This window comes from Paralichthys olivaceus, chromosome 6, assembly GCF_024713975.1.
Source record: "Paralichthys olivaceus isolate ysfri-2021 chromosome 6, ASM2471397v2, whole genome shotgun sequence".
Classification (NCBI taxonomy): Eukaryota; Metazoa; Chordata; class Actinopteri; order Pleuronectiformes; family Paralichthyidae; genus Paralichthys; species Paralichthys olivaceus.
The window spans coordinates 14,583,729-14,595,789 of NC_091098.1; the positions used below are offsets into that span (position 1 = coordinate 14,583,729).

At 42.6% G+C, this 12,061-nt stretch overlaps 1 protein-coding gene across 3 annotated transcripts in view; it reads left to right on the forward strand.

The window, feature by feature from the left end:
• The first annotated feature begins 293 nt into the window (after positions 1 to 293).
• Positions 294 to 12,061, forward strand: part of dip2ba (disco-interacting protein 2 homolog Ba) — a 45,085-nt gene continuing 33,317 nt past the window's right edge. For 2 of the 3 annotated variants that reach the window (XM_069527481.1, XM_069527483.1), the window contains exon 1: positions 294 to 582. In XM_069527481.1, coding sequence (XP_069383582.1) covers positions 498 to 582 — 85 coding nt within the window. In that variant the 5' untranslated portion in view covers positions 294 to 497. The remainder of the gene's footprint in view (positions 583 to 12,061) is intronic. The other variant, XM_069527482.1, reaches the window with a different exon arrangement.

A 12,061-nucleotide genomic window follows, 5' to 3' on the forward strand; every position in this document is an offset into this window, starting at 1 on the left:
ATGTATGACACTTTAACTGGGGCACAATCCGCCCCCGGCACTGATAATGTTTCATTTCTTTTATAAAATGTTTCCTATTTTTTATATTTTCTATATTTATACGTGCACAAACACACCACGGCAAATGCATTGTATGCATAAACCTGCTTGGCAATGTGTGTGTGTGTGTGTGTGTGTGTGCGTGTGTGTGTGTGTGTGTGTGTGTGTGTGTGTGTGTGCCCGCCGGCAGAGGGCGCCTCTGTGTCGGGCTGTGAATGGATGCGGTGAATTCACGCACAGGCGGAGGTGAGCGCGGTCACGTGACCGCTGGTTGCCGCTGGTGAGTTTCTTCCATGATGGCGGAGCTGCCAGTCGCGCGGATGGACTGTCTCTCCCGGTCGGATGCTTGTCTCGTGTCTTGAGGGAGAGCGCTTTGTTTTTTTTAGCAGTTTTCTTTCCGGACGCCAGCCTCCGCTTCCCCCTCGACCGCACCGCACTCGTGTTCCTCGGCCGAAGTCATGGCAGACCGCGGCGTGGATCTGTCCGCCCTGCCGAAGGAGGTGAGGGACCAGTTGGCGGAGTTGGACCTGGAGCTGTCTGAAGGTAAAGGAGACGGGCAGGGGGCTGCCTGCTGCGGGGCGGCGAGGGGCTCACCGGCACATTTGAAACACGTCTGTGTGTCCGACACTGAACCTTTGTTTCTCCTCCTGTGTTTGTGCGCTACATTGAATGGCAGCTGAGCCACCTAGCTCTTTTTGTGCTAATCCAGGATGTTAGCCAGCAGGGCATGACAAGCAGCATTGTGCTGGAGGAGGAGGAGGAGGAGGAGGAACTCTGTTGAACCTCTCATCCGTGTTTATTTCATGTCTGAACTCTGCAGCTCGTTTCAACCAAACGCGTTGATTTAAAGACGTGTTTGTGGAGCTAATGTCCTCCAGCTCCCCTCCTCCTCCTCCAGCCCTGTCTGCCCTGACAGACTGTTCGATGATGGCCTCAGGCAAGGTCTGGCCATCGGTTTGCTTGACCCTCTCTCCCCCCCACCTGTCATCTTCCTCCCTTATCATCACTTCCCTTCCAACAGCACACGTGAGGCTCAGGTTTGAGATGAAATCAAACATGTTTTATTGCAGAGAAACTGTGAGTCACTGTGACTCTTGCTGAGGTGCAGTGACAAGGCCTGCAGTCATGGTCTTCTGTTGTGTGGAGACACAGTCTGTTACCAATGACTGCCCGTGATTCCCTAACATGATATATGACCTCAGTGATGTTCACGGGAGCGATCAACAAGATGTGCACTTATTACGCCTGTGTAAACCTGCTATTACTGGAATTATAGGTGTCCTGGGTTGCTCTACTCCTCGCCTCAGTTTTCTGCGAGATCTTTGTCGGGTGTAGAAGTTTCCTCACATGCGGAAGCTCGAGTTGATGCATGTGTCTATTTTTTGAATGTTACACACATGTGGTGCATTTAATTCGAAGCATATTTAAATGATCCCCTCCCCCCCTCCCAGAGCAGCTGTCTGGCTCACATCCTTACAGGGACAGTATCCCTGTACATCAGCTGCAGGGTGACTGAACCCAGTCGTCCTGAGCGTTGATCAGTGTCTGTTGATTATTTTGAACGTTTCAAGGGATGAGACCATAAGAAGGAATATTTGTTGTCTGAAATATCTGGACACTGTGGTCCTGCTGACTGACCTTCAAGGTTAATATGTTATTCAGCTGGACATCAACCAGTACTTAGTGTGTTGGCTGAACCTGTTAAAGAGCTCTACGGGTGGCTTAGGCTGTTGTAATTACCCAAGTCTAGATGGTTTATACTTGACATAACAGGCGATTTATCAACGTTAACACAGGTAAGATGGACATTTGTCTGCTTTGAATTGGCCATACTGTTTAGACTGTCACCTCACAGCAAGGAGGTTCTTGGTTTAAATCCCAGCTTGGCCGGTGTCTTTCTGTGTGAAATTTGCATCATCGCCCCATGTCTGCCTGGGTTTTTTCCAGGTACTCTGGGTTCCTCCCACAGACTAAAGCCATGCAGATTGGGGTTAGGGTTGATAGAGACTCTAAATGGCCTGTGTGCGTGAATGTGTCTGTATGATGCTGCTGTGGTATGCTGGCGACCTGTCTTGAGTGTACCCCACCTCTCGCCCAGCGACAGCTAGAATTGGCTGCAGCTCGACAACACAAAGTGAATTTTGCATTACTTTGATGAAACGTTTTGATGTTTTAGGTGTTGAATTTGTTGCAGCAGCTTTTGTCTGATAGTTTCATCCAAGAACAAACTCTATAAACTTAACAGGAAATAATTCATGTCATAATCTATATTGAGATTGGGGCGTAACATTTCTCTTTTGTTAAATAAAAATATTTTTAGGTCACTTAGATGCAATAATGCAGTTGTGAACAGATTTTAATCTTTTGTGAGAAATTGGTCACAGAACACTACAAATTTCAATGCAAGAAACAACTAAATTCACATTATTGTCCATGTTTACTCATCAGCATATAACGTGAGTTCAATGCTTTTCAAATCTCAGCCCTCAAGTATTCCTGTCCCATTCTGACTTGATGCATGAGGCATGTCATCGCCTTATAGGCTGAGCCCACAACAACCCCTCCTCTGAACCAAGTGAAAATGCCTGTTCCTATGTTGCTCGGATAAGAACACGGGCCTGCCAAATGGCCTCTTAAAAAACAACCCATTTCTTCTAGCCCCCTGTGACCATGGGCACACAATGAGGACCATTCATCCGGTCTGAGCTGCCGTGGCCAGGAGCTCTGCTGCCATTTAGGCCATTCAGCTGAACCCAGTCTTTGTGTGCACGTTGGAATGAGCTGCCTCCATAGCAAGGCAAGGGAAGGGAGGGGCTGGTGACTGGTCATACTTGAGAGGATGACGTGTGTTGAATTTGTGTATTTCTGCTGGGAGTAGTTCACCCCCTCACCCTGTCAATTCTCAGCTGGGCCAGGGGGGGAAGGTCATGCCTGTCTCGTCCCTGGAACTAGCCTACCTGGTTGACAGTCATTTCCATCTGTCAAGTGAGTATTACACACATCTAGTGTTGCTGACAGGCAAAATTCCACAGAGATGAGTTATTTGTCTGTCAGCAGCTGGGGGTACAGACCAGTGTGCTTTCCTGACGTTAAGACAGAAGCTTAAATCACTGGCACTCTTAGGTTTTTACACTCAGGAGTCATTACTCATACATGGGGTGCACATGCTTGTGTGCATGTGAAGATGCAGTTTTACCCAATGTTTGCATCTCTGATCAGTCCATAGTATTGCCAGTTGCTTCCTTTTAAGGCCAATCATACATTGAAGCAGCCAGCCAGCATTCGTAGCAGAAGCAGGCTGGGTTTGTTCGGACCTCAGCAGAGGATGGCTGCCTTAATATGGATTCTCTCTCTCTCTACCACCCAGGCTTCTGACCTATCAGTGACAGTGTTCATTACTTGAGGAGGAGGGCTCTGAAAAATATCTCTTATCTCTCTGTATTATTTATGAATGTGATAAAAGGAAGTTGTGATTTATTTAAAATTAGTAGTTGGGCAAAATACTTATTTTGAGATGGATAACAGACATGTGATGAAACTTCCTTAAACTCGAGCTCATGTGGTGCTGAGCTCCACAGTTGGATGTGTGCACGTGTATGAAAAGAGGAATAAGTACCTCTCACACTGGTTGTTAAGCTGAACTCTTGCTATTTGTTAAGAGCTCTAGAAATGTTAGTGAAAATCTAAATTGATATTGTTGAGTAATAAGTCAGCAATATTTTCATTTATTTGACTTTTAAAATAGCACTTTTGCGAGAGACAGTAAATGAAGGGAAGGGAGAGAGAGTGATGACATACAACAAATGTCTTCAGCCAAATATTACATACAGTAATTATAGACTGATTCCTGTTGCACTTTACAAAAGTTTTCCAAATGACATGTGAAAAAGTTAAACTCATGTTTATCTCAAGTGTTTATCTTGAACACTGTGCTATAATTTCCTAAAATTGTATGTACTTAGATCTCTTTGACAAAGTGTCTGTCCCAGAGTTTGTCCATGATACTTAAACATGAACATTTTGTAGCAGTATCATCATAAAGGGGAGAGATTAAAAAATGACTTATTTCACAGCCCTAAGTCAAGTTTTTCTTCATTTTCTAAATGCATTTGAATCATTATGAACTGTCTGAATACTTGTCAGACCAACCCCTGGTTTCCTGTTTAAATTTATTTGGAAGTATAATCCTCATACTTAAAGGTCCAGTGTGTAAGATTTAGGTGAAAGGAATTTATTGGCAGAAATTTAATGTAGAGTAATTCTCATGATGATTTCACTAGTTCTTTTCATCTAAATTGTATGAATTGTAGTTTTCTTTACCCCAGAAATATATTATATTAACATATATTATTACGGAGGCCACCATGTTTTTTACATTAGTCCAGACTGGACAAACTAAACACTTTTTGAGGTTTTATGACAACTGAAGCTACCAAAGGTTCTTTGTCATGTTTGGAAGGGGAGGGGTGAGGTGAGGGGTCTTCAGCTGCAACATGAAACTTCACCACTAGATATCACAAAAGTCTACACACTGTACCTTTAATGTAAAGCTTCCTATAAGTCAGAATCCAAAAGCCACAAATCATCTTCTTTGGAGCTTCAGAGCCAAGACTCCAGGCCCAAGCAGATGGTGGAGTACTCTTGGCAAAGGTATTCCTTTGTATGTATACAATAAATGTGGACATGCATGTGTGTGTGCTTGTGGCATAATAGTCTTTCTGTGAATAGTTAATGATGGCTGCAGTCCCTTTTTCTCCTCCAGGCCTGTAGTAGGCTGAATTATTCACATGCTCTCATTAAATACCAGGACACCCTCACAGAGAGGTGTGGGTGTGGGTGGGTGTGTTGGTGTGCGTGGCCAGTGAGCGTGACTTTCTTTATCCTACCGAGAAAGACACTGAGGCACGCACTGGAAAAAAAAATCCCACATAATTCCTTTAAATCAGAGCCAGGAGTCCTTTAAATCACAGACTTTTAAAAACTGATAATGATAACATGTATTCAAAACTGCTTTCACTTATCAAAAGAAGCTAAATAAAGAAATGCATAAATATAATAGTTATGTAAAATTGTGAATGTGCACAGAAAGTATTCATTTTGATTCTCCAGTTGTTTGTGTTCCACTGTTGCAGAAAACATCTTAAATTTAAAAGCTAAAAAAAACTTTTGTTACAATCACATGTGTGCCTTTTAAGTTGTCATTTCCTTGAAACCATTAACATAGACAACGTAAATTGTAATAATGATAACGTAATGTGATCTCCTCATTTAACATTAGAATTCACTCACTGATGTGACATGTCACCTACTTGTGTATCTCATGCTACGCTAACAGTGTTTAGAAATACGACATGTTTACAAGCCTGTATCTTGTCTTATTGCAGGTTTGTGAGTCACTGCAATTAGGCGTGTTCTCTTCAGGGCACATCCATCCACGTCAAAGGGAGAGAACCTGTTTCAGCCTACAGTCTCACCGGGCTGTTTACTGACTTGATAGGTGTGATTCCAACAATGACTCATCACAAGGGAAGGATGAACGGGACCTTTTTCTCTCAGTCACAACACAACTCCCACCTTCATTCACAAATTGACCAACCTGTTATCTCAACTGGACAGCGAAGCGTGTCTCTGACGTTGAGTTGCAGAATCTCCCCACTCACTGCTTTTGTGGCCTGCAGTCATTTATTCAGGTCGGGCTATGACACACTAGATAATGTTGACTAATGCACTCGGATGTTTGCCTCATAGACGAGATGATGAAATCCGTGGCTGCGATGCAGATATCAAGGTGTGTTGCATTTTGTTTGGTGTTATCAGACTGAGAGCACATGCAGGGTCCCTCCAATCTATTGCCTGGCTATATCAACTGCCCGGCAGGCCATGTGACTGCTAATGCTGAAGAATGCTCTTGTGCATATAAATAGACCTGGCTGGCAAGACAAATTCACTTTCATGCCTGAGGAGGAGAAAACAAGAATCTCTTTGACACAAAAGCTCCACCATTATTGCAGTGGATGCCACCCCCCACTACTTCCCAATGAGTCAGTCCTAATTGTGTGTGTGTGTGTCTGTGTTTTTCTCGCTGAGGCTAAAGTTGTTGGCTAGTAGACAGCAGCCTGTGGCAAACACTTCCAGATCCAAGCAGCTGGATGGCCAGCTACATGTGGGTCACTGTTGCACCCATAGGTTGTGTGTGAAATACCATGATCTGTTGAGATCTGCCCTTCACAGGCCAATCAGCCTGCTCCCTGACCCATGGAGAAAGTTACTATGGGTGTGCTAATTGTTAAAGCATCACACCAGTGGTTTGAGATGTTTTTAGTATGTTACCTGCAAATTACTTCAAATTATTGTCGACCTGTAATGCTTTCAGTTTTAAGTGTCCTTCAGAGTGATAATGGAAAAAGGCGATTGACTCCTTTCCTGTTGCCAGAAGAGGAATTAGCCTTTCTGTTTTTTCCCCCCTGTGCATCAGGTACGAGGTTATGAAAGCACCGACAATAGAGGCAAGCTCTCACCTCGCTGTCTCCAAATTAGTGCGTTCGACCAGGTGTCATGTTTCCATCACTGCCTTTCGGAGCTTGAGCCTTTTAAAACTCGTGTCTACTGCATAGACAGTTAACCCGGAAGTAAATGCCGATTGAGTTCAATCCCATTACAGATAAAAGCCAGTTGTTAGCAGTGTCAGTGTTTTTTTTAATGGGTGGAAACAGGACTTAACAGTTGGCTAGTTTCTTTTTCTTGTTTGTAATGTTGCTTCATATATTCAAGAGATAAACTTGAATGAACTCTGTCGTCGTTTCAATAGTCAATAGATCGTCGTTTCAATAGAAAAATGAACTCAGATATGACATTAATGCCACAGTAAAATCAACTGGTCCAACAATCACCTCAGGAATGCTCAGGTTTAGCCTTTAAATCTTATCAGCAGAATAATGTGCTGAAGGTTTTTTCGTGGACAAAGAATTGCTTTCTGAAAAATGTCTCTGATGTAGTCCACATTTAAAAACATAATTCAGAGTCTCTTTGAACATTCAAGGCAGACAACTGACTGAGTCCCCCAACAGCTTCATAAAGTACGAGTACCTTCTCATGATGCCTTTCACCCTTGTTTCGATTACAATCAGGAGTTAATCACATGCACGCAGATATTTATGGCCATTGGCCAGTAACTCACACATATGGCCGGACAGACTCTGCTGACCATGCTTGCTAACAAACAAGAGACACAGAGTAGCAGTTATCTTTAGTCTAAATGTGTAATATTATAATCCTATAACCAGTAACATTATAATTATTAATGCTGAATGGTTAATCTTCAATTAAATATAATGAAGTATAAGGTCTGTAAAAATTCATGAGAATTCGATGTTAAAACACAGCAGGGGATCTGCACTGGATTCACTGTAGGGGGCCAAAAATTCAAAAAGAAAAGAAATATCTCCGGGGAAAAGGCGAAGATATCTAGAAAAATTGGGGTGCAAGAGCGACGAAGGGGTCAGGATGCTGTAAACATGAACATGTGATCTCCACAGCGGAGTTAGTACATCGCTTCCTGCCTCTGCCTGCAGCACCTGACTGCACCCCCTCTCGCCTGAATAATGCAGAGGATTTGTTGCTGCTGTGAACACTTCCTTGCAGAGAACAGTGTTGTGCATGTGTGAAATGGGGATTTCTGAAATCTGCGTCTATAAAGACTTTGTTTATCTTTTTTGGAATATTAACAGTTAATGTAAAAATTGCTTCCACGTGATTTCCGATTGCAAAAATGAATGACTCTTTCCACTCTTGACTATTGAAACGACGACAGATTTAGCCATAAACTTTCTGTTGCTCTAGTCATCTGTTGTTTGTCTCGCTCTCATTGTCCTTCACTCACTCGGGCTCTTCGGCTGATCAGCCACAGCTGATCATTACAGCCTTTTGAAGTGGGTGTGGAGAACACAGGGTATGTTTTCGGCAGCTGCTCAGTTTCTATATATGAAAGTGCAGGCCTGCGTCAGAGGAAGGGCTGATGGGAAACCAGAGCTCTGGGGTAAAGCAGTGCTGTATATGTACAATGAAAGTTTCCAAAAGGTCAAATGCTTTCTCTGTCAGTCGCACATAGGGTCATTTCTTCCCTTTTCGGACTTGTGCCATGCTTTTGAATAGTTCTCTTTCTAATTCTAGTGCGCAGCCAAAGGATTATAAAAAAATTTCCCAGTGAGTAGGAGTTCTCAGGAAACCCCCCGAGCAAGCCGATGTGTATCTCCCCTCTTGGCCCCTCAGAACACATTGTATGAGTGCTTGGCTTGTAGTCATGGACCCCTTTAATTCACCTCCTGAGATAAAGAGGTGAAACAAAGGCCATGAAAACACAGACTGGGTGTGGCTGTCAGTAACACTGGCTTCTGGCAAGTGCTGATTTCCACATTGTATGTTTATTGTATCGAAAGGAAGCATGAGGTTAATATTGACACATGGTAGAATCACAGCTGTACTGTCAACGCAGGCCTTAGTCGTTTCCTGAAGATTATCTTAAATTGTTTGTTTGCCTTCAAGTCTGATCTGAGTTTTTTTTTATGTTATCATTGAATGAAACTCTGTTTAAATGTTTTGTGGGGTGAATAACAACATACAGTATTTCTATCTCTCCTGTATAAGGACCCTGCTCTACTGTTGTTTTATTTCATGTCATTACTTAGCCTACATTCACACTACTATGTTTTAGTTTTAAGACGCATCACTATTGTTTTTAGCACCTAAAATTGAGTTTGGAAACGCTGCTGGCCCCGGTTTAGTTTCAAAACTGGGGCTGTGTTGTAGTTTGGAGCAGAAACAGAGTAGTTTGGAAACCATCCCACAATCAGTTCCCCTCCTGACGAGTTTCACTACTCAACTACCACGCCCAAAGCAAAATGCTGTAAACACTTACATTTGCCTTTGTCGTCAGCCAAAGAAAAGTAATCCCTCCTATTTTTTACTATTGTTGTTTCTCGTCAGTAACATTTTCTATAAGTAAACAACTGGCTGCAGAGAAGACAATCAGGTTTTTATTTACACCAGCACAAACATGCTCGGTGTATGGGAATGGTCATGTGACATGCGTTTTAAAGTGTGGTCAGGGATCAGTACGACAGGGGATTTATACTGATACTGAGCCAAAACGCTTGTTTTTGTTGAAAATGCTGTTTAAAAACGAATGCGTATTAGTGTAGAACATGTAGTCCCAATAAACCCATGTGACATTGATGAGTGCTGTCTGGATCTTGTATAAATAATGTTGCTGGGTCAGTTTATCCCAAGATTATCCAACTAAACTCTCCTTGACACATTGTACTTAGTATATGCCGTATATGTTGACACACCTGCGGAGGTAAATAACTTCTTAAACCAGAAATGTCAGTTTCTACAAAGTGAGAATGTCAGTCTGGCTCTATGCAGTTTGACAAATCTCAAAAACACTTTGAGTTTTGCTTGCACAGGCCCACACAGCTTCAAGCTGTTTTGGAATAATTACTCTGCTGCGAGTAAGTTTGGTGTGTATCACTAACTTAGCATGACAAATGTTTATCAGGGTTTTTGGAAATCTGTTTTTACAGTTCATTATTTGTCAAATAATTGATTTAATCAAAATTATCCCCTATATTAATTATTTTTTAATCAGTAATTATTAAGTAGTCTGTAAACATAATTCTGAAACTTGTTATGGTTTGAAGTACTTACAGTTTTTTTGGTCCTACAGTAAATACAATGTTTTTGGGTTTTGGGCTGTCGGTCGATTATTGTTATACATATATATACATTATTGTGATGGGACGTTTTATTTACAGCTTCCTGTTGTTTTGTTGACCAAACATTTGATTGATTAATGAAGAAATAAATTGCTGCCCAACATTATAGATAACTGATTCTATCCCTACACCCTCACCTCATCCTCTACCTGCCTTTGTTTCAGTGAGGGGGTTGTTGCTAACATCGCCTCACTGCTCCTCCCCTGTGACCTTACACCTTCAGTTCCATGTGAAGTGAAATGTTTTCACTGACACAAAGGTGTGTGTATTTTAGAGCTTGTCAGGCATTTGTCATATACGGTATTCTTCTCTTAAACGTTCCTCTGGTGCTGCACCTTGCTGAACATCCCCACAGACTCGGAGTTACACGTTTCAGAGCCGGCACTAACTCCTATCCTGATGACAGGCTGTGTAATGACTGTGAGCAGTAGGTCAGGACAGTGGGTTGTCCGGAGAAGTGGAACATGAGCAGTAAGGCCTGTGTGGTTTCAGTGTCAACTGCAGACTCAACACCCAGGATGAGATGTGAGGCCACTCATGGCTTGCTATGAGCTCATAGTATTGATTTAATGAGTCAGCTGCCAGGCTAACCTTCCACTTTCTCCATTAATGTCCTCTTTTAACCCATTATCCATGAGAAATTAAGCACAGACAAGCATATTTCTTCATATGTCTTGTAGAGGTAGGCTGTGGCTTAAGTAATGTCTCAGACTACAGGAATTTCTGACCACCCTGATTGGTCTCCCTCAGAGTCAGAGGAGAGGTCTGTCTGGAGTTTTGGTCAGTAACAATGATCTGCACGGATTATCTGGTAGAGCGAGTCATTCTTAAACCTAGTGAGCTGCCCACAGAATCAACTGGGCCGCCGGACCAAACTCAACCATGTTTGATATTTAGGATTTAAGTCCTTAAATCAGAGCAGCAGTGCTGCCAAGCAAAGAAAACTGTTCATATCTCCCCTGAAGAATAGATAACTTTTGTTAATGACCATTACTCATCCAGACCCTTACTCCTTTTGTTCATTAACATCAACGCCTCTCTCATGTGATTTTGTTTACATCTGCCTCCCTATGAGGTCACATAACAGACGTGAGGTTATGAGTCACTGCCTCTGCGCCACAATCATCCTAATAATGTTCTCTAGTTTGTGACACACCATTATTTCCTAATCTTGTAGTGTGGGCGTGTTTAAGATTATGTAAAAGAAAATACTGTAGGTGAAGATTGTCCTTTATCCTGAATCGTTTTGGTTCTTAACTCTCCTGTCGTCTGTGCTCCAGCTCTGCATGGTCCCGTTTAATGATACTTTGTCTTGTGCACCCCCTGACCCCTCAGTTAAATCGTCCAACCTCAGGTCTGTCTCACACACTGACCACTGCATATCTGAAGAGGAAGTGGTAAAAGAGCTCACACATTTACAGCCATGAAACTGTTGTTCCTCACAGCAGATGTTTTGATTAGTCATTTAGACTGGGCTGTAGAAAAAATTTAATTCACCCATTATCTACTCACCACAATGCCAATGGAGGGGTGGGTGAAGTGTTTTGCTGTTTCCAGTCGATATGAATGTCAGGGCTTGTGGACACTTGTATGACACCACACGAGCAGTATGGAGGTTACATTTCTGTTGTTCTATTACATCTGAAGAAGATGTCGCCTTGGCTGAAACACTGTTTAACCCTATCGCTCTTAGTATTTTGTGGACTCAAACACTTCACCCACCCCTCCATCGGCATAGTGGTGAGTAGATAATGGGTGAATTAAAATTTTTGGGTGAACTATGCCTTTAGGACAGATTTATATATTTATGAGGGGGTGTCTTCTCTCCACAGTCACCAAAGTGCTTGTTGGGTTTCTCTATAATTTTAAGGTATCGACCTTACCATGTAAAGTGCCTTGAGATGATGTATGTTATGATTTGGCGCTGTACAAATAAAATGTAATTGATTTGAATATGATTCAGCCATCACTAATTGTATTATTTAGACCTGTGTCTAGTTGCTATTGCTGCATCACTGTAGCCTATATTGATAAAGGTCATGCTAGATGATGGATCCGTTTTTTGGCTCTTAATTTTTTCAAACGGATAAATGAAGCACTGCGTTAGTTCTTGCAGGACACGGAGTCATGTGCTCAGCTGTCGTAAGCTGTCAGCTACTGATAGGTTCATGGGTGCTCGTCAGTCTCCCAGCCCATTCTCTCACCGAAGTGTGACCTCATCCTCCCTGATCCCTGCTCACCTACATTGC